Below are 27,630 nucleotides of genomic sequence, written 5' to 3'. Positions count from 1 at the left end.
TAGTTGTATATTGATAAATGTTAATGGTGAGATGATATAAGGTCACATACTAGGAAAGGGACATGAGCCTGCTTCTTTAAGCTGTCAGCTTACATCACTATGGAGCTAAAATAAATTATTATAAACAACTGATTGTTTCAACAGACTTTAATTTTCAAATAAATATCATTCGTGAAGAAGAAAATACATGTTATCATATAAGTATTGCGCATATCCACTGGGAATATAAAGCATAACATACATACATACAGTACATAAGTATATATGCATATAGTTTGAAATCATATAAAATAATTAACATATTCTTCCATCAAAACATTTATAGGAAAAAACAACAACAGAAGACATAATTATGTACATGCATATAACGGGTAATGGTTAATATATGTTTAAGTATTAATTTCAGAGATTGTATCATATTAAAGAGTGTTATGTTTGACTTTGTTTTGCATTAATAATACTATCAGAGGCTTCCCTGCCATACATGTAGGTAGCATGCAATTAGCAGTGTGCAGATAAACAAACTATATTTTAATACATGCACACTACCTATTTTATTGTAAGTTTGGAAAAATGGTATTTAACATCTACTAAACCTACTCTCCTATTGACTGAAATCATACATAACTTGTGCTTCAAGCTTGTCATTTATTTCAATAACTTGGCGAGTGGTGGCAGCAAATTTTACATCAGAGGTGAAACAAACGTGTGGTAGGACCAAGACTTAACCACTGAACAGATCTTGTATTTTCACTGACATAATTTATTCCTTAAATACCTAAGCAGGGAGAAGCCTCAAGCTGGATTCAAATAGTTGACTATTTCAGGATTTGTTTATTACCAATATTTGATTAGTTAAACAATGACTGGTATATATAGGATCATAGGTGAGTTGCCATTTATTACAATTATTAAACAAGTTTAGGACAAATAATAAAACGAGCTCAAGATTATTTTTTTTGTTAAAGTTTCATACAGTTTTATATTAAATACATTAAAGGCAATGAATGTATGATTATTTTTATCACATATAACTAATTGCCAAAATTGAAAATTCAAATTCAGAAAAAAAGCCTGATGCTCAATTACATGAGCTAAATGACGTCATTGCCAGTTAAATTAGACCATAGAAAATAAAACAAAAAAGATATGTTATGGTATAACAATCGAATCAAGGAATGCCATTCCTTAAAAACCAAAATAAGATGGAAAAAGAGAATTATGAATTATTTGTCAATAAAGTGCAAACTGCAAATCAATATAATCAATCATTTTTTTTTGTTTTGATCTTTTTGCACCAGTTTCGAGACATTAATTGTCAAGTGAAGTGAAAGTTAATACTAACCAATAGGAGTGTAAAATGAAATATTTATTCTCCAACAAATAAAAAATAAAATCAATCTAAGATTTTCATCTAGTTATTAATAGGGGTTCTTACAGATGACAAATGTCAATCATGAAAAATAGCCAGGGCTCTGCCTGAGTATAAATTCAAATTATTTATGCCCTGAAAAAATGAAAAATAGCTAGGGGTCTGACTGAGTATAAAGGATTCATGCCCAAAACAGAGTAAAGGGGCTTAGACGCCTTCTGAATTTAATGTTTCCAAAGTCATTCATATTTAATTCAATGTACATCAAGTTCCTACTGTTCGTGATGCAAATGTGATGTGCGAGCCAATATCAATCTTCACAACTGTACAATAGGTAGTCTGAAGTTAAGAGGGCTCAATCCTGATTAAAAAGACTAAATTTCAGGATCGATACATAAACAACTACACTGTATTATGCCATTCTGCCATATAACTTTTACAATCCAGTAATTATTATACACTGTACAAGTTTATACAAAGCAACAACAGAATACACGTATGAGCGATCATACTTCTTACAAACAATATATAATCAAGCTAACGTTATAATTAAGGGTATTTACATACAGTCTAAACTCGCTATGTCGAACTCTGCTATCTTGATGTTCAGGTTATAATGAACTTTTTTCAAATTTTTTGGATTTAGTTAGACATGTTTTGTATTTTGGTTAGATCAAAAGTTTGTTAGTATTTTCCAGGCGTTAGCAAGTTTTAACTGTATTAATTCTTCCAATTTCAAATCACAAACAAACAAAAATTCACACTTCTAGTTCTACACATTTCCATAACCAATCTACCATTGTTTTTTTTTCTCCACTCCTTTATGAATGAGGTAAGGGCGTTTAGAGTTGTGAAAATAGTGACAAAATGCCTAAGATTGTGAATTTATCCAGCACCTTGATGAGCGTCACAGGAGGCAAGGTTCCCCTGAAGTTAGCCCGTTTAAAGCATTTTAAGGGTCAAGGTTTGTGTTTAAACGCAGCTGTACTTGTTGTAAATAGTTTTAAAAAAAATCCCGAGAATTTTGAATTTTGAGGTCATTCAAAGGTATATTAAATATTTTAAAGACCGTATTATAATAGTACAACAACAAATCATGCTATTTCTACTTTAGACTGATGGTACATAACAAATAGTAAGCAGACTTCAGTTCAACACCTTGTGTGATAATTACTGAATCTTGTATGGACAATTTAATGTTATAAATACAATTTTCTTAGCTAACAGGATTGTATTAAGAGGAAAAAATCATCATTATATATGATAACGTACAGTTTACAAAGTCTTAACAGATAGCATGCTAAACACATGCCATACCGCATAAGGTAACGACAAAAGTTCATTCATAAAAAAGTGACTAAATTGTTGTTTTTATTACAAATTAATGCAACTCCCGTTGTTCTATTTAACAGTAGTCATTAAAGTGACACAAAATGCAAAAACCAGGCATTTATAGCATGCTAATATAGCATGCCATTGCTGATTACATTATCTGGCTCTCCAAATAATTTGTCCACTTTATTCACTGCTTCAGCATTACCAAAATAGTCCAAAACAAAACCAGTTACCCTATGACCCAAAACAATGCCCATAATCTGATATTCATTAATTTCATTTCCATTATGTTGTTCACAACTACATACGTGACACAGAGCAAACCTTATGGTCACTTATTCTGAAATGCATCACCATATTCAAAGTTTTTCAACTTTAACACCAACTAAAAGGTCGAAGTGTGTCTATAGGGTTTGCCAGTCCAGAGCACGCAAATTGAGTTAGACTCGAGGTTGTTAGTAATCGTTGCTGGGCAGAAGGGTTCCTATAGGTGTTGCCAGTCTATAGTAAGTAGGGTAGGGTTAGACTTGAGGTTGTGGGCGATGGTTTCCGGGCAGAAGGATGCCTATAGGTGTTGCCAGTCTATAGTCAGTAGCGTGGCGTTAGACTCGAGGTTGTGGGCAATGGTTTCCGGGATCGAATGTGACATCCACAGCTTTTCCAGATGGGCATAACTGTCCTTGCACAGGTGAAGAGGGTTTCCACGTCTGAAATATCACGGGTTTTATTTACTATTATACTAATTCAGTCCGTCCAAGATAATCTGCTATTTAAAACTCAGATATAGAAGCAGCAAATTAGAAGTGTTTAAGGATGATAACATTACCAAAGTACAGCAGATTTATATTTTGTCAACTTATTATTGCTGATTAAACTCATTTTTTCCAGAGTTTTATTCCATCTTGGTTGAACAGGAATTACACCACATTACACTGTTCATATCTTCAGGGAATTTTGCGACCTAGCCATTTTTGACATTTCTTTGATAGGATTTAATGAAGAGGTACCTACATATGACAAAAATCAGTTAATTGTTTCTACACACCATTTTTCTAAACAGTCTTTGCATGTACAAATCTTATGTAATTCGCAGGTAATAGCATGTATGAAATGGACAGAAATGAAAATGAAAGCCCTTCAAACAAATACCTTACATGTTTTCATGTGTAATTGTACCCTTACCTGAGCCCCTGGTCTGTTTCCCCGTAGTTGTCGATGTAGGGAGGGGGCACAAAGCAACCCTTTGTTCTACCGGCCAGTAAGAGGATCTGACACTCTCGCACTCTGATATAAAAACACAAACTATCATTGAAAACATCTTCAAATTTTCAGAAAATGAAAATAAAACACTTTAATCTATCTACAACAGGGAAAAAGAGAGTGTAAATATGCAAATAAACTTATCTATCTATTTATTGATGTGACATGTGAAACATTCTAGTGCCAAATCAACCTGCAAAATTATGATGCTATCATACTGTACATATAATATCTCTTTCGCAAATGTTCAGATAGTTATATGACCTGAGTCAAGTGCAAGCATATTCGTTGTCATGGATACAAGACGTCTAGATAAAGCATTTTTTAAACACCAAATTTTCAACAATCAATGTAGATAGTATTAAATATCATTCTTAACAACTTACAAACACTTTCAACAGAATTTGTACTTTTTATGTTAAGATTCCGCACACTTTCAGACCAACCCTCTTGCTTAAGATTGAATTCCGTCTTCGTAAAGAAACTATAAATAATATGCCTCAAAATATCTATGCAGTCAGTATTAGCACCACTGGTATTACAAAAGGCCCAAAATGCCTCATTTTTAAATGTTAAAAGAGAAAAAGAAAACAAATGATAAAAAATATTTATCAAGGCAATAAAAAGGTTGAGGGCTGGGGCCAAAAAATAGGGTATGTTGGGAAACCGGAAACAAGCGCCTTATCAACATGAATGACCATCTCTTGGTTGCCATGTTGTAAATGCTTTCATCCCCCTCAACAACAAAGCTGAATTTCTCCGAAAGGCACTCAAGTAACATCTCATAATAATAACACCTCCCCCCCAACACACACACACCTCCCCTCAACAACAAAGCTGAATTTCTCCGAAAGGCACTCAAGTAACATCTCAAAATAATAACACCCCCCCCCCAACACACACACACACCTCCCCTAAATAGACAAGAACAAAACAAACATGACCAAACCCTAAGCTCACCTTAAGAAAATTGCTGAGCCTGCCCCACATTTGTAGGCATGTTCTGTTGCAGCCCCTATTGTGACCCCTTCAAACTCAGTCTGACAACAGTAACTCTGAGAACACAACATTTGTCCACACACAAGACACATTGTAGGGGCTCGACTGTCATCTCCATCCGACTTTGGGCACCTGTAGGGGAAAGAAGGTACATTTTGACGTATCAGTCAAGATAATATCGTAAACTATCAATATTTGATATCAGTCTTTTAATAAACAATTTATGGACATTCAGGTTGGGTCATTCTGACTTGGATAAACGGGTCATTCACACTTAAATTGGAAATTAAAATTTTGACTTGAAAGGAACAAGAATGCTTTTGTTTCTTTCATGGTTATACTGGTGTACAGACTTGTATTCACACAGCTATTAATTGAAAACCCAAATTATTGGCTTACATTTTTTTTAACTGTACGCAAGCCATATCCATTTTTTTAATTGAAGTTCTGATAATTTCATTGTACCCCTTTAAAGCTCAAAGCTGATTTGAGCCGCATCATGCGATATCACCTAATTCATATTGTGTCAGGTATGTGTTTCCAATGAGAGTATGTTTTTTTGCGCATTTTTATCACTTAATTTGAGAAAACATACAAGTGCATTAATAAAATGGTGTGCAACATCAACATACCAATATAACAACTAACTTATAGATTGAGTTGTTTTCCTAACACCGATTTTTATGGAATATAAATTAAGAAAAAATTGATGATTCATTTATGTGTTTTTAATCTATTTGACAGTTTTAACATGCAGTCAAAATAAGTCGGGACAAAATCTGTAGTTGCTATGGAAATAAAAATATATGAGTAAACTAATGGTCATAAATCATCGAGAAAATGATGCACTATTACAATCCTTTAAAAGATAGTTTGGAAGAAATTACTATACATAGAAATATTCACTATTTTTGGCATTTTCTATTATTGATTATTTCATTTGTAATAATTATTACCGAAGACCCAAAATCTCATTTTCTCTTTCAACTAATCTGTAAAGTTAAGTACACTTCTTTCAGTACTCCATTATCATACCGACGCATTTTGCTACTTACGTGAAAGTTGAGACTTTGTTGATAAGCTCGCTGTAGTCGTCAGGCAGTTGGATGAGCTTGTTTATAGGCAGTGGGTACTGGACCATGGCTTGACTGGACGCAGAGAATCGGTCCTTCAGAACACCGTTCTTACACCATCTATGGATAAAAGCAAAAGGATTAATATGTTTATTAATCTTCATCCAGCAGTTACTTGCCATGTGATACAGTAGTCGCTAGCATCAAGCATATCACATTATGTTGATTTTAAAGGGCAAAATATAGGTCGATGCAAAAAACATTTTTCTCCCACCTCAGATAAGTAAATTCAATAATTTAACCATGCTCCAGATATTCTTATCTTGCCCACAGGCGAAGATAAAATGCCCGTATGGAACTCCTTTTTTAATGGTCAAAACATTGTAATTTCCTCCCTTGTTGAAGACTGTCGTCAGTAGCATCAAGGAAATCTTGTCTTATGGTAATATTTAGAACGCTAATTAATTATTTCTCGCTTCAAATGTCACCATAAAACAGTTTTCAAGCACCATTCAAGAAATAATGCTTCATTCTCCTTAGAACTATTTAAAAAGACCGATTTGACTATTAACATTAACTGGATCATTGCGCGCATATCCATGACAACCATGTGCTATCGCATATCCATACACAATTATTTCACTAAGCACAAAAGAGTTCCAGCAAAAAATACATTTTTACTTAATTTTGTTTTACTGAGGTGGGAGAAAAAGCATCTACCATAGCCGCTCGTGTAAGACAGGTTCATCCCGACCCTCGTGCAGGGTGTTTTGCGGAAACTCGGTAAACCTCGTTTCCGCAAAACACCCTACGCTCGGGTCGGAATGAACCTATCTTACACTCTCGGCCATGGAAGATACTTATAATCTTTAATTTTAATGCATTATTATGTTAATGTGTTCAACATAACAATGCATTAAAATAAAAAATAAAAAATTGCATCAACCTATAGTACTGTTAAAACCAAACTTGATATTTTGTGCACTACATAGTGCACTAAGTTAAGACAATTTAAATGAAGACAATTTAATTCAAAACAATTAACTTTTGAATATAAAACATTCAAACAAGATTTTCAACAATCTAGAAAGCGATAAGATGAAAAACAATGGAATTCTTAAAAAGCAAGATGGCAAGATTCAGCCATTTTTTTTTATCTCTGCTTGTCAAGGGAGATCACTGCGTAGGAAATTGCATGTTTATAGGCAGTATGGGTTTTCATTAAGTTAAGGGCAATAACTCTTGTCTAACTAAATGAAACCTCAAATAATACCCTTGTACAAACCATCCAATGTTGAACTTTCATGAGTTTATGACCAATGATTCAATAGATGCATGCAACAGACAGACTGACAGATTGAAGGACACAGACAAGGGGAAATCTCTCTTTAATTGTCATCTTCATATAATCCTGCCTATAAATGTACAAAAACCACACTAATAAACAACACTGTAAGACTGACCGGTTGACGAGATTGTACATAAGTTCGCCCTGGTTATCCAGTAGTCGTGACATGTGGTGACTGATGCCGAGGTACCTGCACACATTGTCAAACTCAGTGGTGGTTGGTTCATCCGCCACTTCTGTAAATATATGTTAGAATTTAATGAGTCAAAATTACAACTGAACTCTGCTACAAAAGAGAGATTTAATTGAAAAAAAAAATGAAAAAGGTGAGAAAATCAGGGAAACAAATTTTTAACCTATGTTCAGATTGCAGGAAAAAAAATATTTGCCAAATATTTGATGTGATCTATAGTATGTAGGCAATAATTATAATAATTTCCTGGGAATATAAAGGCTAATTGTTTGTTTCAAAGTAAGATCATACTATATTTCAGAAATGGCATAGCCAGGTGTGAAAGAATCCTTTTCGATGTTCACTAGGTGAAATTTATTTATTGAAAGTTATTTAACCAAGAGTGGGCTTAAATTTCAAAACAGTGAAAAATCTCAAATTTCACTGATAAATCTCTATAAACCACTGGAAAGTAGATAAAAAAAATGTTTACTGTTTAATGTTTACAGTTAAATCTGGTAAAATCTTACCAGTGAGGTCAGCTGGAACCTGTACCCCAGTAAGATTGTGGAACAGCAGGGCTGCACATCTCAGGAATGGCAACATGGCTCGCCGCACATGGACGGATAACTGCGAGGGCAGAGGTGTGCTCTCCTTTTGTAAACTGAAAAAAAACAATGGAAAGTTATAGGAAAAAGAGGGTTAAGCACCTAAGGAATGGCAACATGTTTGAAGCACACATCATTTTGGCCTCAGGCATACATGCCATTTTGCCCGGCTGGAGATAAAATCGCCCGAAATTTTAATCATTCCCCCAATCTCCAAGCGTGGGATAAAAATCCTCCAGAATTTTTTTTAGTAATTTTTAGGAAAATTTTACAACAGGCAATAAAAATAAAGTAAACCCACAGTATGTGAGTGAAACTGAATGTAAACAAACAACTCCACACTGGAGAAAATGACTTCATAAATTACACTGAATTTTTTTTTTGATAAATGCCAAAAGAAAACAAGTATTGAGGCAAAGAAAACTATTCATAATATCTATTCCATTCTCTTTTTATCTGAAAGTCATCATTGCTAATAGTAAACATATTTTTTTTTAAATTTACTTTGGAGGAAGGTAAGCCAAATAAAATATCTCAAAAACATGCTTATTTTATAACATATTTTTTTCTGCAAAAGCATTACAGTAAACAGTATTTGGATATGACATAAAGTGTCTGAAAAGAATATGATGATTTATAAAATATTTCGGTACGTAAAAAAAGGTTAAGGTTTTCATGGCAATAAATATATGTGAATACATTTTTTCGTACTTGAGTCTAAAATTATTTTTATATTTCGTCAACTTAGACCAGCTAAAAAAATCCCCCTGAATTTACAGCCTTCCTGAACAAATCCCCTGGAATGGTCTCCAGAAATATGGCATGTACGCTCAGGTTCTCAAATCTATTTATCTCGTGCAGAGCACACATACAAAAGGAAATACTCACTTGGCCATTGTGTGAAGGTGATCATACTGAATCAACAAGGCCTCGCCCTCGTAGTCGTCATCCACCTCCATACCACAGTTGCCCTCGTCAAATGTCAACAAAACCTGCATCGAGAAATCATAAACTTTGAATACCTGTCTTGGAAAGAAATAACTAAAGCTCTTATGCTGATATTATTAACTGGGCCATTATCACACCACAACCCCACTCTTTAAGCCAAGTACATCCTCAGGCCGTATGCATAATAACCATGTAAGACTTTACTTAAATTTAAGAGTAGAATCTGACTGTTTTAATTGGATTGTAGATTGAATGTCCAAGAGATAAGAGTCATATAATGCTTAACGCTCAGTCAAATGAAAGTAGATAATCACTAGAAGATCTATGACCCAAATAGCTAAGTGACCCAAATTGCTAAGTTGGACAATTTCATTTGTTCTTCAACAACAGTCAAAATCTAGCTCGTCTGAGAATGATCAAGTCGCTTGTCCTCATTCCATATGCTAAAACATGTACAGTTTTCCTGAATATGAAAATCAAACGGGTTTTTTATTATTTCATCAAAAATTTGGACCACCTGCATAATTTTTAATAGAAGACTTGGTGTATTCTTGATGAAACTTTATCACATTATAATATCTATTCTTTTTCTCCTTGAAGCAATCTTGATCATTTTTGTGAAAATTGAAATCCCTAACTTTTACCCAAAATTACAGATTTTTCTTACTGGGAAAGGCCCGACACATTCCCAAAATAGTGAGATAAAACACACTGATATTTATATGAATTACCCTGAAACATTATCTACACCCTACCTGCACTAAATGTGCTGCCAACACAAGATGTAGTATATGTTGATCATTCACACCTCCAGCCGGGAGAGTATTTACAAAACAGGAAGCTGAGGTCACATCCTGGTGCAGGCTGGGAAGGGACATCACCATGGCAACCAGGTAGTGGAATAGGTCAACATCTAGGATGCAAGTCTTACCCTTGATTGAGTCCGGGAATAAAACTGAAATTGAAAATAATTTTGATTTGTAACGCATACTACAGTAAACATCCCTATGTTCAAAGGTAAAAAGCGATTGTTCCAATACATTAATCACATCTTAGGAACGACATTACGTAAAACCCTCTTATTTCTTTTATTTGAAACTTAACAAGCAGGAATATGTCCTATTGTAATTATGACATCAGCGGGATACATGATGACACATTCTTTTCCACTTCAGTGACCTTGACCTTTGACCTACTGATCTCAAAATCAACAGAAGTCATCTACTAATCATGACTAACTGCCATACCAGGTATGAAGAACGTATGTGAAGGCGTTTTTTAGTAATTGAGCGGAAACCATTTTCCAGCTTAAGATCACTGTCGATATATCGTTTTTCACCTGAAAGTCATCGCAACCTTGACCTTTGACCTACTGATCTTAAAATAAAAAGGTTTCATCTTCAAGGCATGAGACTAACTTGCATATTGAGTATGAAGTTCCTCTACCCACAGTTTATTTATTGAGTGGACACTGTTTTTTGCCTCAAGGTCACCATGAGATAGGACCTACTGATATCAAAATCAAAAGGGGTCATCTACTTGTCATGTCCAACTCGCATACCAAGAATAAAGTTCCTGGATCCAAGCATTCTAAAGTTATTAGGCAGAAACAAAGTGTGGAGTACAGACTAACATGGACATAGACGGACAGACAGACCAGGCAAAAACAATACCTGGCTATGAATGGGGGAAGCATAATAAATACAGTCAAATTGTTCTAATTTTATTTTAACTAGAATCACTTAAAGCGTATAAATGAATTTCCATTTTAACTTCAAATTCAGTCTGAGACAGTTTGAAGATCAAATTACCCTACATACTTGTTTAATAGAAGTTTAAATGAAGAAAATATGCCTCAATAAAAGATAAATTGCTTTTGCATGAAACAAAAAAATGTGCTTTGTCAAAGTTTGGAACGAAATTAACCAACAAGTACAGTTATAGAATTAATGATATTTAAATTACATTAGATGCTATTTTTTCAACACATGACAAACTATGAGAGAAAGAACATTTTTTATGTCTAAGTACTTGAACAAGAAGTCACTGGGTTAATTCCATATTAAACTTCTTCAGAGTTCCGATGTACAAAATAGCATGTCATTTCACTGAACAATAGGCATCAGGCAACTATGAATTAAAACTAAATTTTCATCCCCATTTCTGCCCCCTTCTATTTCTGCTGCCCCTTAAATTTTATTGACTCAAATGAAAATGTTGAACTAGTGTCTGTATTTGTGTATCAGACTGGTTCTGTTTGGGAACAGCATTATTTCATACCTACGATGTTTACATGTAAACAAGAGGCACATCAGTGCCTGTGCTCCACTGGACAAAAGGTTCAAGCAAAGACCACCTTACTGATTATCAAAATATATTTATACAAGCAGCATTCAACACGCATCCACTTAGTCCTGCATAAGACCATCTTTTTTTCACTTCTGATGTGATGTCGGGTCTTTTGCCACTCGCGACACGTTGTCGCTGTTTAAGATATAAGTTTTTCCTTTAAACTATAAATATCGACCCAAAATAATGCTTAAAAGTTAAACAATTAATAAACATTTAATCTGAATAGATTATGAAGCAAATATCTAACCTGAACAAGAACTGACGAGATAGAATCGACTTGGTGTTTCACTTACACTTTTCGGCCATTTAAGTTACTAAAAATAGCTGTTTCATAAACTTTCAGAATGTCACTTAAACGAAAATTAATGTTCAGTCTATATATACTTTCCTATGTATAAATGTAAGGTTTTTAAATTGATCTTTTTGTGAGAACTTTATGCTTATATGTTTACTCATAAATTATTATTGTTTAAAAATTATTTAAAGATGCTATACGTGAAAAATTAAGACATTATTTTTTTTTCTATTAAAGGGAGGTAATTCAGTAGTAAAATGTAATCAAAGCTATTAAAGCATGGCATTTCTTTTCTAACCATGTTGATATTATTACAGTCTATTCAAGCAAGATGCCTTTTGTTTTTACATAGTACCCATAGGTTCTGAAAAACAAGGAGCACTATTCCCAACAGAAGGATGTCACTCCCTATCACTGCATGAGCATCATAATAAAGAAATGTTTACTCAAACTGCAAGCTGCTCAATTGAAATAGGTATTTACCTCAAGCATACAGTTTTATAATGTGGCAAAATAGTCGGACTACTAGATTGTCATTCGGACTAGTAAAATATGCCATTATGCTAGTCCAACTGGCTAGTAGGTTAAAATGTTTTTCGTGAAGACTGCGGACGAGAAGTCCTTAAAGGTTTTTCTATTTTTAACTCTCGCAGCCATGTTGTGCAGCGGACCGGAACCATTTGGGCAATTTTGGTTAAAGGGCATCCCGATGAACATTTATGTAAAGTTTCATCAAAATCTGATAATCGGTTTCTGAGAAGATGTAGTTTAACGTTTTTTTCTATTCTTAGCTCTGGTGCCCATGTTGTGCAGCAGACCAGAACTGTTTGGGCTATTTTGGTTAAGGACTACCCAAGTAACATTTCTGTCAAGTTTCATTGCAATACAATCATCGGTTTCTGAGAAGTCGTTTAAAGGTTTTTCTATTTTTACCTCTGGGGGCCATCTTGTGCAGTGGACCGAAACCATTGAAGCAAATTTGATAAAGGACCATCCAAGGAACATTTCTGTTAAGTTTCATCAAAATCTGATCATCGGTTTCTGAGAAGATGTTCTTTAAAGGTTTTTCTATTTTTTTGCCCTGGCAGCCATGTTGTGCAGCGGACCGGAACCATTTGAGCAATTTTGGTTAAGGACCACCCAAGGAACAATTCTGTCAAGTTTCATCAAAATCTGCCTATCCATTTCAGAGGAGATGTCGTTTAAAGATTTTGCTATTTTTAGCTGTGGCGGCCATATTGTGCAATGGACCAGAACCATTTGAGCAATTTTAATAAAGGACCACCCAAGGAACATTATTGTCAAGTTTCATCAAAATCTGCCGAACCGTTTCAGAGGAGATGTCGTTTAAAGATTTTGCTATTTTTAGCTCTGGCGGCCATATTGTGCAATGGACCGGAACCATTTGAGCAATTTTGGTAAAGGACCACCAAAGGAACATTCCTGTGAAGTTTTGTCAAAATCCGCTTATCAGTTTCAGAGGAGATGTCGTTTAAAGTAAAAGTTTACGCACGCACGCACGCACGCACGACGGACAATCTGTGACGACATAAGCTCCATGGCCTTCGGCCAGTGGAGCTAAAAAGGGAGAATTGTTACGATCATGTGCGTGGTTTGTCTGGAAACACATGTTTATTGTCCCTGATGCAATAAGAAAGAGCATGAACACATATTCACAATGGTGAAACAGTCATCTAATAAGAAATGAAACATCATCCCCTAACACCCATTTAAAAAAAGAATGGGTTAAAATCTAGCAATTAATTTATATTGGCCTAATGCTTAATTTGGATGAATGGTGACCCCATATAATCATGATATCTCTTTATGTAAAAACAACATTTGTATTCTTTTTTCCACTATGGTGTTTACATATTCTGTATCTACATATCAAACTGTTTAAAATGGTACCAAAATAATAATGGGTCACGAGGCATTCACTACACTGTACATCAGATACCATAAAAATAGCTTCAAACTATTACTAAACAAAATGTGGGTTGGTTCCTTAGAAATATTCTCATGAAATAATAATTGATAAATATCAGATGCCATAAAGGGTGATAGTATATAGTATATAAATATTGACTGCCTTGTGGGTGACAAAGGCAAGGCCGACCTGGTTGACAGTATTTTCCAAAAGTTGACAATATGCACTGTCACCCTTAAGGAAGTCAATATCTAATTTATTATACTGAACAAAAACTTTCATGACGTCAGAGGGTAACAGTGCGGTACAGGGTGATAGTGCAGGGTGATAGTCGAAAATATTGCCCTGGCGTTTTTACTTTATGTTCTATGGCAGTGAGATATTGTTACATACAATGTTAACCTGAGAATGTTAATGTCAACCGAGGCATTAGTGCTAATTTAGGGTAGTATTACAATTTATCGCACGAGACATAACAGAATAACTAATGATGACAAAAGGTAATTATATAAAGGCAATGTCTAGTGAGGTTTAATAATATCAAATGACATTGGTTGTTCAGAGTGAAATACAACAAATACATATTTTTTAACTTAAACTAGGGTAACTTAACATTGACGTCATTGCAGCCGACAAATTTAGAGTTTTACGTAAAAAAGAATATAATCTTCATTTTTGGTGGCTTAAATATCTCCTGAAAAAGAATCTTACATTTGTTGCTATTAAATACAAAATTTGATGAAACTGGTAAAGGAAAGGTTATAATGCTTAAGGGTTAGGCTGGCTTTCTAACTTTTCCCGTTTCATATTTTCTGTGTTAAATTATACCAAATGTAAGATCCTGTACAATGATCCAATACATGCTCTTATTTCTTGAAACTTCTTATGCTTAACAAGCTGAAGTAGCATTTTTATTTTGCCAAAATACCTACTTGAATTAAATTTTGATAATTAAAAAATGGGTGATTATTATAAAGATAATTCCTATCTAAAGTATAAAACTCTTTAAGAGGTAAATTTTATGCAAATTATTAAAAAGCAAAAATAGATAGCTTAAGATTATTCCAGTAAAATATATAACCCCTGGGGGGAAGGCAATTATTTAAATAGTATAAATTTTTTATGGTAGATTGTCTTTTTTCGCTAATTTGGAGCCTTAAAGGGTTAATTTGCTTCTGTAGGGATTGCCATAATTAAAAAGTGCCTCCCCCCCGGGGGTTATATGTTGAAATGGAATAGCCCATAGCTTAACCCTGAGATAAGGGACTTAAGGAAGTTTCGAAAAATTGGGGCCTGGTCACCTACGTACATGTTAGAAGTTTAATGCAGTGTTGTTTGGTCAGTTCTGGGTTGGCAGTCTGGCTGTGGGCTGCCGCAACCTTGACTAGGGACCTCATACAGTCGCTCTGTCGGCTAGACAGCTGGCCAAACAAAGGCTTGCCCTCCTCACGCAGTTGTTGCTCTGGAATTGGAATTAATTGTGGTTGAAAAGTGTTCATAATTCCAGTTACACTTAAAAATTTAAAGGGACTAGACACCAGATGGTCCTAAAATTGGCAAATAGCTTATGTCTTCAAAACAAGCATACAATTGTCAATAGGAGCTAGCAGGAGGCCAATAAAACATCAATTTACATGATTAAAAGAATATTTTGTCACTGTCAGCTGAGTTTACCCATTTAAAAATAGCACATAATGGTTTCCCAGTTTGTACTTTCACATGATAAGTACAGATACAAAAGATGCTATATTTTAATTGACAGGGTATAGAGACCAACTTAATTTCGAATTGGTTATATATGCAAAAACTGCGAAAGATACATGAAATATTTCATGTGTTATGGGGTAAAACATTTTGCATGAGTTAATGGTCAGAAAATGAGGGATTATTTTATATTATTTTTCATTTTTTTGAATGAGCATAAGAAAATCCTTGAGTGTTTGTTTTCAATATAGCAACTATGGAAGCAGTATGTTGACCACCATATGTCTATTTCATGATATCAATGTTGTGTTGTTTTACATGTATGTTGTAAAAATATGAGATTAATACAAAGGTGGAGGTTGCATTTAATTAGTACAGCACAGTTTGTTATAATTTAGAATTTTAAGATAAATCTTTTACTGAAGAAAAAAGGGATTGAAAAACTGATAAACATTTTTTTTCCATATTATTAGCAGAAAATGCATTTTTGTTAAGGATAAATCCAAACTCATTGTTTATAGATAGCTTTGTGCTTATTTTTTTATGACTAGCATAAGAGAACTAATTCATTATCAGAGAATGGTCTCCTTAAGTATTTTACCTAAGACATAACCCTGCCCTAAGCCCACTTACCAAGAGACATGATAGAGAAGGCACAAGTGTTCCACACCATGATAGGCACCCGCGGATTCTCATCATCGGGCTCAACCCCAAGCCCAACCTAGAATTAAAAAACAAGTTATGACATTAAAGTAAGCCATCAAAGTTACCCAAGGATTTAGTTCTTTGGGCTCTTACCCCAAGCCCTAAAAATTACCTCAGCCATCATCAGCACCCATGGATTAAGTACACCATCAAAGGCATCCATGGATTCTCAGCATCGGGCTCAACCCCCAAGCCCAACCTAGAATTAAAAGCTAAGTTATCACAGTAAAGAACACCATCATAGGCACCTGCCTGTTTTCCCATAAAATGGCTGAACAGCAAGCCCAACCTGGGAATAAAGCCAAATTATCAAAGTTAAGCCTGCCATCATTGTCACCCATGGAGTCTCATCATTTTGGTCATACCCATGCCCAAACTGAAAATAAAGACCCCAAAAATAACTATATATGATTTCTAAAAAAAGCAAACTTACTGAGTATGCATCCCTTGAGAATTTTCTGAGCATTTCCCTGGTTTCTGCTGGCAGATCTCTGCTGGGGTCCTGGATGTAAGCCCACAGAGCCTTGAAGTTTGAGGCCACACTGTCGGTCATAAGTCGCGTCACTGCTGTCAACGGGCATGGCTGGTACAGGATTGACTCTTCTATGAAGAGAAGAGATTGCAATATGTGATTAATTATACAATTGCTTCAGTTGGCAGAGTTAGACACTGTCATTTGTTTGCCATGTCAACCAGGATCAAGATATCTTTTAAATTCAGTTGTTTTTTTGTAAGATGACTCATACACATCTGTTTATCCCTACTCTAAGAACAGACCAAAGTCAGTCTTAAACATAATGAAATAAAAAATAAACACAAAGGCCTCATCTTCTCAGTGATAGTATCATATGACCAAATGTTTTGTATCCTTAATTTGTGGTTGTATCAAGATAAGTTTTGAAACAAAAAGTTTGGCTCAAATTATCATTCTAGGTTTGTTAAGTTTCTAGAGAGACAGTTTAGTTTTAAAAGTTCAGTATTTCATTTTATTTTCCACACTCGCATTGTATTCAATCAAAATGCGTGATAGTATGACATTTTTTCTTCAACATGTTGATAAAATGAGCCCAAAATTCTTTGCCTTTTTGAAGAGAAAATCACAATTTCTTCTTTTATCACAGTGTTAAGATTTAAATGACGTTCAGCTAGCTCACTCATTACCATTATGATCAGTCTTCTTCTCGATATCGTCCGGTTCCTTGACGCTATTGAGAACCGTCTTGTGAATTCCATCCAGCCAATCAGAGAAACTCAGCTGAACATTCGGAGAACTGCAACCAAAGGCAAATATTGTTGAACATAGTTGATCAGTTAAATACATCTGGTACAATGATCTTTTTCTGTACAAGTATTGTACAAAATTTATAGGTTTTTAACATTGTATTGTACAATAATGCCGTTTACACAGCTGGAAAAAGCATATTGGACGAGCATTGTTATTAAAGACGATTTTTGTCACTCTAACTTTAGATCGCTTATCGATCATGATTTTTATTCAAGAATCTTTTCAGTCTTTTCACATGTTTCAGTCTTTATCAAAGGTTTAACTTAGGACCTGTGAATCGTACAATACAAAAATAAAACAGGATTTTTTGTAGGCGCGTTGTGTCCTGATACTTAAATATGTTGTACGGTCATGTGTTGAAAATAAGAGTCTACAATTGGACATATAAATTAGATATAGAACAAGAGCTGTCACAGAGACAGCGCGCTCGACTATTCCGCCGCTTTTCAATGTAAGGATTGAAAAGTTTTGGCTAAACATGCATGGATCACTGTTAGATTAGATTTCAATGCAATACATGGTGTGCTGAGATATAAACATAAATGTGGTTCCATGCAAAATATTAACGATAATTTCTAAGTCTAATAATAAAGGGCCATTATTTGCAAAATACAGTTATCTAACTTGGTTATTCAATTAAGTTGGGTGGTTGAATACCATTGTATAAAGTCTCAATGCAATACATCAAATAGTTGACGAGATATTATCCTATGTGTGCTAACATGCAATACCTTAACCAGAATTTCTAAGTCGCATAATAAAGGGGCAAAAATTATATATTATAAAAGATAAAGTTATCTTACTTGATTAAATAAGAAGGTTAAATAGATGGGAGCCTGTGTGTAAAGTTTCAATGCAATACATGATGTATTTGCTGAGGTATTGACTTAAAAGTGGTTACATGCAAAACCTTAACCAGAATTTCTATGTCGAATAAAAAAGGGGCCATTATTTTAATTTATTGCAAACTGGAGTTATCTTACTTGGTTATTTAAGGTTGAGTACCATTGTATAAAGTCTCAATGCAATCCATCAAGTAATTGCTAAGATATTAACCTATGTGTGCTTACATGCAAAACCTTAACCAGAATTTCTAAGTCAAATAATAAAGGCCCATAATTTGAATTATATTCAAAAAAGTGTTATCTGGGAATACATATCTAGTGTTTCAATGCAATACATGATATATTTGCTGAGATATTGACTTAAATGTGGTTACATGCAAAACCTTAACCAGAATTTCTAACCAGAATTTCTAAGTCGATTAATAAAGGGCAATTATTTTGCATTAAATGCAAACTAGAGTTATCTAACTTGGTTAATGAAGTAGGTTGGATGGTTGACTACCATTGTATAAAGTCTCAATGCAATACCTCAAGTAGTTGCTGAGATATTAACCTATGTGTGCTTACATGCAAAACCTTAACCAGAATTTCTAAGTCAAATAATAAAGGGCAATTATTTGCATTAAATGCAAACTAGAGTTATCTAACTTGGTTAATTTAGTAGGTTGGGTTGTTGAGTACCATTGTATCAAGTATCAATGCAATACCTCAAGTAGTTGCTGAGATATTAACCTATGTGTGCTTACACGCAAAACCTTAACCAGAATTTCTAAGTCGAATAATAAAGGCCTATTATTTGCATTATATTCAAATAATTGTTATCTAACTTCATTAATTTAGTATATAAGATAGTTGGGAATACATATCCAAAGTTTCAATGCAATAACTGATGTATTTACTGAGATAACGACTTAAAGGTGCTTACATGCAAAACCTTAACCAAGGTGTGACGCCAACGCCGACGCCACCGCCGACGCCAGGGTGAGTAGTATAGCTCTCCTTATTCTTCGAATAGTCGAGCTAATAATAATTGATATTTAAAGAAAAGTACTGCAAAGCAGACACCAATTCTCTTTTATGTTTGTTCAGTCTAAAAAGGGGCATCGCTCAACAAATATTAAAGTAATAATTATGGATCTTGCTATACATGTGCATACATTTTCAGGCAACATTTGTACCAGGTTTCAATATAATTTTTTCTTACTGTGTTTATGACAACTTATCTACAAGTTGAATGGTATATTTTAGGATATGTTGGAGCAGTAGTAGTGGTGTGCAACTCTCAAATATTTGATCCAACATATTTGTTTAAACCTATTTAGTTTTACAAAGCTTGTGAAACAGGTTATTACAATGTTATATTAATCACTCTTATTGGCATGATTTTAGGAGAGGGTATTGTCTTGAATCTTTAGTACCTGGAGGAATCCCACTAGTTCAGCTTGGTGACCATAAACCAAACTCACATGTGCCCAGGCTGTGAATTCAACCAGGGTTGCCCAAGTGAGAAGCAAATGCCCTAACCACTGCGCTAACCAGAAAACGTCAACATCCAGATGTGACCTACATATGACCTGCCTTACCGATCTATTGCCGTCCCCGATGCCCCCGGCAGGACCGGTATCACAGTGTTGCTTATACATTCACACAGAGGACACAGAAACTCCAACTTCTCAATGTCGTAACTGTAGTGGTGGCGGAACCGAAGCGGGCGTCGCCTCTCACGGGCCAGAATTGCATCAAAGAAACTGAAAGCAGGCAAATTGACAGGAAGTTTTAACAAAGTAACCTCCCTTAAACTGCAAGGAATCTTCACAGAAAACATTTTTTTTTTTTCAAAAACAACAACAATGGTTTATATGAGAAAGCTTGATAGGAAAAACAATAATTCTGATTATAATTCAACTGGCCTTGAATTATATGGGTACTGTAATTATTAAGCCTAGCTCCACCTTGTCACGTGTCAGAGAATTTGCTAGTATTAATATGAAAGATATAATCCCTAAATGGGATAATTGAATGGTTTATTGAAAACCAGTGATATACGTATATGTTTTCAAAAAAAAGCTAATTCACAAAAGTATAAAATAGACACAACTCAGGATTGGTCTCATTTTTTATTGCGTTTAGCTGTATAAACACAGTAAGGCATGCGAGCAAATTCCATCAAGCCTGCTAGCGCTTTTTGGTTATTTTCTCACATGCTTTAGTGTGTTCATACAGAATAAACACACAAAAAACGTGATCAATACTTATATTCACATTTTGAATAAGTATTCATTATGATTAATAGTTAGTAGAATCTTCTGTAATTTAGTATTTGTTCTTAAAGAAATTTTAACCAACAACTAAAATTTGTTTAAAAGAATGGATGATATTTGTAATGTCGTATATATCAATGGTTAAATGACATCACGCTAATCCAATAGGAGCACAGTATTGAAATAAACAATGACTTCATAACTCCTTGCATGTTAAACAATATAAACATCAAGCTTTATCTATACAAATAAATGTAAATTTCATGTATTCATGCATACCTCTGCCAGCAGTCTGCATGCATCATGTGACCACAGGAGCTCAAGTGACATGCTGTTCCCAGGTCTGACCTCATAAACAGTGGGTCAAAGTCGTCACCGTGGATTAACGCATTACCGTGTTGTTGTGAAAGCACTGTGGACCTGTAGACAGGAATTTGGGTATAGATATTTGTCAAACAATGGGACGATTGTTCAGAACTTTTTTAAAGTTAACAACATTGTGAACAGGATCGTTGTTAACTTTTAACAGTGAACAATTTTATGATTTACTAACATATTTGAATAAAACAAGCATATCTGAAAAAGTTGTCTCAACATTTGTACTGAACATGTACTGCAGATCACAAATTTCCAGAGTAGTAAAGATTTGAAAATTAACAATGATCACTTGAACAACGTTGTAAACTTTGACAAAGCTCTGAACAATCAGCCCATTGTTTTATTGTATTGCTTGTTTCAGTCTACTTCAACAATTTAAATGCTTTATGTAAGTACGGATATATAAAAGATTCACTAATCTTCATAATATTTCATTCAATTACAAATCATAGCTAGCATAATGTTAACTTTAAACATCCAAAACAAGAGTGTCACGGAGCAAACAAAAAGGCTAGTCTGTTTTTTGTTGTCTACAAAGGAGTATAATTTGATAGGTATTAAAGTTAGTGTTATGGTTCTATACATGTGTGTTTTGTCTCTGGAAACATGTATACCAAGTTGCATTCAAATATAATGAATGATTTTTGAGACATAGCCAAATATCAAGTATTTGCAAGTTTTTATGGAAAAAGGAGAATAACCCAACAATTATTGACACCAGAATTATGGGCCTTCCAATATATGTCAGTATTTTCTCTGGCAACATTTGTACAAAGTTTCGTTTGAATATCTTAAAAGGTTATTTGAATCATGGCAAAGATTGTAGTTTTTACACAATGTTGCTGACTGACACAAGGCTATGACAACACCTCAACTTTTTTCTATGAGAAGCTTACAAGTTTACAAAGAACATGATATATATTATAGTACAATGTATGTACAATGTATGTAGAATGACTCACTTTTGTACAAAGGCTGTTAGGACCATTGCCTTTGATGTGTGTGTGATTTCTTGTTCCTCCTGACAGAGGATACAAGTGCCAATCTGCGGCTGGGCTCCCGTCACCCTCGTACGCTTGGCCCCTACAGCCACTGGGTAGCTGCTACTGGGAACATCACTGGAAATAAACATACCAGATCAAACACAAATTCCGAGGAAATGTCAGATATTGGCTAATAAAGTGTTACAACTGACATAAACCTTACCACCATAATATAAATAATCAAATCGGTTTAACCAGGGCTTTTAAAAACCGACAATATGCCAAGGGGCAGGGAAGACCAAACTTTTAGAAGCATGGGTTTAACTTTTTGAAAGATTTACTAGTCACATGATAATCCTGGACAAACAAATTCATGTAGACATCAATTGTGCGCTTAACATCAATTACTCATAAGAAACTGCTTCTTGAAAATGTTATTATGATGTATACGTTAGACATTATTCTCTGGTAGAGTATACTTCTGTGACAAGGAACTTTATACACACGGATATAGCCTTTAGTCTTGAAAATGAGCAAGCAGATGTTATGAAGCTCTATCTGTGAATTTCTTCAGTGGATCTATCTTTTTTTATTAGAAGTCTTTTAACTAAGTTGACCTTTTTAATAACATGTACCGTAACTTGGCAACTATCATTCATATTTCTGTTACCTAATTGAATACTTAAGTCCCTGTCTTTATGTAAGAGTACCTTCTAATTAACTTTATATACCACCTTTGATATTTTTAAGTAATTATGTATTATAAAAAACTGTATAACACCTTAAATAATATGCCACTATATATACCATTGACTTTTAGCTTTTATACACTTGTTATACCATATACAATATTTTTACAAATAGTCAGATCAAAAGCTCGCATGAGCTTATGATGTATAGTTTGAATCTTGCTGACTCAAAATTAAACTTATCTTATCTTATCTTAGATATGAAAATGAGCAAGCAGATTTTGAAATAAGCTAGCAGATTTGGAAATGAGCATTGAAAAGATTTGGAAATGAGCATTGAAAATGAGCATTGAAAATACGCAAGCAAATTGGAAAATGATCAAGCAGATTGGTAAATGAGCAAACAGATTTGAAAATGAGCAAGCAGATTGGAAAATGAGTAAGCAGATTGGAAAATGATCAAGCAGATTAGAAAATGAGCAAGCAGATTAGAAAATGAGCAAGCAGATTGGAAAATGAGCAAACAGATTGGAAAATGAGCAAGCAGATTGGAAAATGAGCAAACAGATTGGAAAATGAGCAAACAGATTGGAAAATGAGCAAGCAGATTAGAAAATGAGCAAGCAGATTTTAAAAAGAATCACAGTTTGTGCATTCAGTAAACTCCCACACATTTTGTATTGCATCTATCAGGTGTCCTGCTTACAGAAAGAGAGAAACACATTAAACCCAAACACATAACCAACAGTGTTCTGCCAATGCTGCACCCAGGATGCATTAAAATTTAAAATGGCGCATCAAAGTTCCAATACATGGCCCAATCAGCCTGTTTTGGAACTTTTCTCTAAAAATGCCTGGATGTACCGGCCAATGAAAATTTGTAGTGGTTATAATCGGATGAGCACATTTGGCAGTGGCTTTTTTCATTGGCTTTTGAAATGGAAGTAATTATTAATCATAATAATTTGTTCTTTCTTTTCATGAAAATGGAAGGAGAACCGGACTGTTGATGAATTTTGGCCGGAAATAAATTGTAAGAAAATGATAAACAACTAAATGTGTTGTCATCTTTTTTTGCACCTATCAATTCAGATCAGTGTTTTGAATTGTAGCTGTCCCTACCGTTTCACCATTGAGAAAGAACTATGACGAGATCCTGTCACATTATCTTATTTTGTCTCGTTTCCAGCAAGAATAAATCTTGTGGATAAACGATGAAAACCACGTCTTCGAATGCCTTAGAAACACGTCTTGTAGCTAAAGACTATTTCTTAGAAAATAATTTGAATTATTTTAATGCAAAAATAATTGCTACAATAGATGTTTGTCAAACATTATGCCCCCTGAGCGCCATGTTGTCAGGATTATATGGACAATTGAATGAAATATGCATGGACCGAAATGACAGCTGATTTGTCGCTGACATTGTATGCCGTTGAGGCAGTTTTAAGATTATGACCATTCAAAGTTTGAGGATTGAGTGTGTTATGACCATGACCTTTGACTCTATGACCTCAAAATCCATAGTAGTCATCAGCTGGTCATCAAAAATCTTAATGTTAAGTTTGAGGGCCATGGGTGCAGGCATTGACAAGTTATCACACAGACAAGCATATTTCGTTCAAGGTCACTGTAACCTTGACCTTTGACCCACCCAATGACCCCTTAAATCATAAGGGGTCATCTACAGGTCAGACACAACTCCAAGTCAAGTTTGAGGGCCATGGGTGCAGGCATTGTCCAATTATCACTTGAAACATTTTCGCATTCAAGGTCACTGTGAACCTGACCTTTGACCCAATGACTCCTGAAATCAATAAGGGTCATCTCCTGGTCAGGCCCAACTTACATGTCAAGTTTGATGATCATAGATTCAGGCATTGTTGAGATATCACTGGGAGAAGATTTGTTAACTTTTTTGCATTAAAGGTTACTGTGACCTTGACCCCCAAAGTCAAGAGGGGTCATCTACTGGTCAGGCCCAACCTTCATGTCAAGTTTGATGACCATAGGTCCAGGAATTGTCGAGTTTGCTTTCAAGGTCACTGTGACCTTGACCTTTGACCCCTTAAATCAATAGGGGTCATCTACTGGTCAGGCCCAACCTCCAAGTCAATTATGAGGGCCATGGGCGCAGGCATTGTTGAGTTATCACTCGGGCAACCTTTTATCGTTCAAAGTCACTGTTACCTTGACCTTTGGCCCAATGACCCCTAAAATCAATAGGGGCCATCTACTGGTCAGGCCCAACATCCAAGTCAAGTTTGAGGGCCATAGGTGCAGGCATTGTCGAGTAATCACACGGACAACCTTTTACCATTCAAGGTCACTGTGACCTTGACCTTTGGCCCGATGACCCCAAAAACAATAGGGGTCATCTACTGGTCAGGCCCAACATGAAAGTCAAGTTTGAGGGCCATGGGTGCAGGCATTGTTGAGTTATCACATGGACAACCTTTTACCATTCAAGGTCACTGTGACCTTGACCTTTGGCCTGATGACCCCCAAAAACAATAGGGGTCATCTACTGGTCAGGCCCAACCTCCAAGTCAATTATGAGGGCCATGGGTGCAGGCATTGTTGAGTTATCACTCGGACAACCTTTTACCATTCAAGGTCACTGTGACTTTGATCTTTGACCCTATGAGCCCCAAAAACAATAGGGGTCAGCTACTTGTCAGGCCCAACCTCCAAGTCAAGAATGAGGGCCAAGGGTGCAGGCATTGTCGAGTTATCACTTGGACATCCTTTTACCATTTAAGGTCACTGTGACCTTGACCTTTCGCCTGATGACCCCCCAAAACAATAGGGGTCATCTACTGGTCAGGCTCAACTTCCATATCAAGTTTGATGACCATAGGTCTAGGCATTGTTGAGTTATCACTCGGACAAGCTTTAAAATTATTTTACCATTAAAGGTTATTGTGACCTTGACCTTTGACCCGATGAGCCCTAAAATCAATAGGGGTCATCTACTGGTCAGGCCCAACCTTCATGTCAAGTTTGATGACCATACGTCCAGGAATTGTTGAGTTATCACTCGGACAAGCTTTGGTCTACCGACGGACCGACCGACCGACATACCGACATGCCTGTGCAAAGCAATATACCCCTCTTCTTCGAAGGGGGGCATAAATATTGTTGATTTCTATTTCAAATCTGAGTTTAAACGTCAATGATAGTAATGTTTCACTGTCCACTATGCTTATACATGCATGAGATTTATATTTTTTCCCTATTAAACACCATTTCTGAAAATGGTCCTTAGTTTTTAAGCCTGATAGGCCATCGGTCCCCATCCTTACAGTGGTCAAAATTAACAAAAGCCTCCAAGCCCTGCACTGGTAAAATGTCTTCAGGGCTTGCTCAAGTTCTGAATTTTATATAGCAGAACTTGTTAAAAAATGTTATGCCAAGCAGTAGTATAGGTATTCAGAATTGTTCATCCAAATGGCTTATTTGGCAGGACACATAACCAATTATTCCTTTTAATTTTTACCTCTGATCCATTGCAGTTTCATGTCTGGAAACAAGTAAGTACTAGTATTCTAAAACAATAAAGACAAATGCATAACCAATGATTTCATATTCTTACCTCAGATACATGTCAGATCCAATGCTGGAGGAAGAGATCAGTACTAGTATTCTCAAACAATAAACACCACCCATAACCAATGTAATCATATCTTACCTCAGATCCATGTCTGAGCCAACCCTAGGGAACAGATCAGTACTTGTGTTCTCAAACAGATCAGCATTCTCCTTTATAAAGTTTTTCTGCATGGCTGACATCTGTGCCATAATTTTCTGCCGTCTTTTCTCTGCAGCAGCTTGTTTCTTCTTGCGTGCAGCCTCTGCCTTCGCATCCCTGGGAGTTGCTACATTCTCCCGAGTTTCCATGGCAACTGGTTCATTTTTTAGTTGTCGAACCTCAGTCAAAAGCTGGAATTACAATATTTACTCTTTCATCCCCAGCTCAAAATTAGAACTATATTATATCAGGCAATACAAAAGCGTCAACCCTTAGTACAAAAACCTATCTAGCTATCCTGAAAAACAAAGAGTCCTCGAAAAAAAAAATCGAGGGAGCAACATCCTATGTAGAATATAAACACCAGAGCCTCCTTTGTCTATTCTAGTCACTTCTCGATAGTTTGATAGATTTTCACTCCAAAATGAGTTCAGATATATTATGGTGTCTAAAGGATGAAATTCAATATTATATTTTTTGTTCTTTTTGTTTTGTTTTAATGATCCATTAGATTTGGCATCCTCATTTGCCACACATATTTTTCAGGTAAGCAATTTTTTAGTTGAAAAAAACCATTGTGTATTTCAAAATAAACAAATCTAATATAATCTTTTTTATTATCATGTCTATCTTTAAAGCATTCTTGTTCACTTCTAGGCCTAATGGATTCCAAATTTTAATCAAAATGACACTTTTATCAATAAGATGGGCCTGAACCCTTCCCAAAACCCCTTACCCAGAATATTTCATCTTTTTTATCCCCCATAATATTTTTCATCCCCTATAACATGGTTACCTTGACTGTCCATGTCACCAGGTCTCTTATGCTGTCATGAGTGATTGTTTGGCTGTTCACTATGGAATCCAGTAGCATCTGTATACACCGATCACCTATGGAAAGAGTTCAAATCAAAGTTTCAGGGATGTGTTTGACCTGCCAGCTGTAGGGCTGAAACCATTTCGGTAATGAATTCTGGGGGCACTTAAGCCCCATTAGGGTGGAGCACCCTGCCGCAAAAACAAGTACAAGTTTCTAGTAAAGGAAAGATCAGTCAATGTACCCAGACAAATGGCAATGGTATTAAGTGTGGAAAAATATGAAGACACATCTTATGAAAACATTCTGACCTACCTAGCTTATCTTGTGGCAGTGAAATCAAAAACTTTAAATTGGATACTGGAAATGCATTGAAATTCTTTCTTTTTTGCATTTGATTCAAATGAGGTTAAAATTTCTTGGTATTGAGAACTAAACAATTTTTTAGTCTCCATTTTTTGCTGCAAGCCAGGATTTGTACTCTGACCACAAAGTCAAAGTTCCAGTTCCCTAAATCGAT

At 35.2% G+C, this 27,630-nt stretch overlaps 1 protein-coding gene across 3 annotated transcripts in view; it reads right to left on the bottom strand.

The window, feature by feature from the left end:
* Positions 1 to 138: 138 nt before the first annotated feature.
* Positions 139 to 27,630, bottom strand: part of LOC128209355 (E3 ubiquitin-protein ligase UBR2-like) — a 140,351-nt gene continuing 112,859 nt past the window's right edge. For all 3 annotated transcript variants that reach the window (XM_052913367.1, XM_052913368.1, XM_052913369.1), the window contains 17 exons: positions 27,090 to 27,184; positions 26,234 to 26,484; positions 21,833 to 21,988; positions 20,772 to 20,912; positions 19,815 to 19,979; positions 17,263 to 17,372; positions 16,535 to 16,704; positions 16,030 to 16,117; positions 15,002 to 15,154; positions 9,871 to 10,070; positions 9,056 to 9,159; positions 8,090 to 8,223; positions 7,503 to 7,623; positions 6,022 to 6,159; positions 4,928 to 5,098; positions 3,890 to 3,991; positions 139 to 3,414 (listed from right to left, as the gene is read on the bottom strand). In XM_052913367.1, the coding sequence (XP_052769327.1) occupies positions 3,273 to 3,414; positions 3,890 to 3,991; positions 4,928 to 5,098; positions 6,022 to 6,159; positions 7,503 to 7,623; positions 8,090 to 8,223; positions 9,056 to 9,159; positions 9,871 to 10,070; positions 15,002 to 15,154; positions 16,030 to 16,117; positions 16,535 to 16,704; positions 17,263 to 17,372; positions 19,815 to 19,979; positions 20,772 to 20,912; positions 21,833 to 21,988; positions 26,234 to 26,484; positions 27,090 to 27,184 (2,441 nt within the window). In that variant the 3' untranslated portion in view covers positions 139 to 3,272. The remainder of the gene's footprint in view (positions 3,415 to 3,889; positions 3,992 to 4,927; positions 5,099 to 6,021; positions 6,160 to 7,502; positions 7,624 to 8,089; positions 8,224 to 9,055; positions 9,160 to 9,870; positions 10,071 to 15,001; positions 15,155 to 16,029; positions 16,118 to 16,534; positions 16,705 to 17,262; positions 17,373 to 19,814; positions 19,980 to 20,771; positions 20,913 to 21,832; positions 21,989 to 26,233; positions 26,485 to 27,089; positions 27,185 to 27,630) is intronic.

This window comes from Mya arenaria, chromosome 11 (genome assembly GCF_026914265.1).
Source record: "Mya arenaria isolate MELC-2E11 chromosome 11, ASM2691426v1".
Classification (NCBI taxonomy): domain Eukaryota; kingdom Metazoa; phylum Mollusca; class Bivalvia; order Myida; family Myidae; genus Mya; species Mya arenaria.
This window is presented reverse-complemented; position numbering and strand designations above follow the sequence as displayed.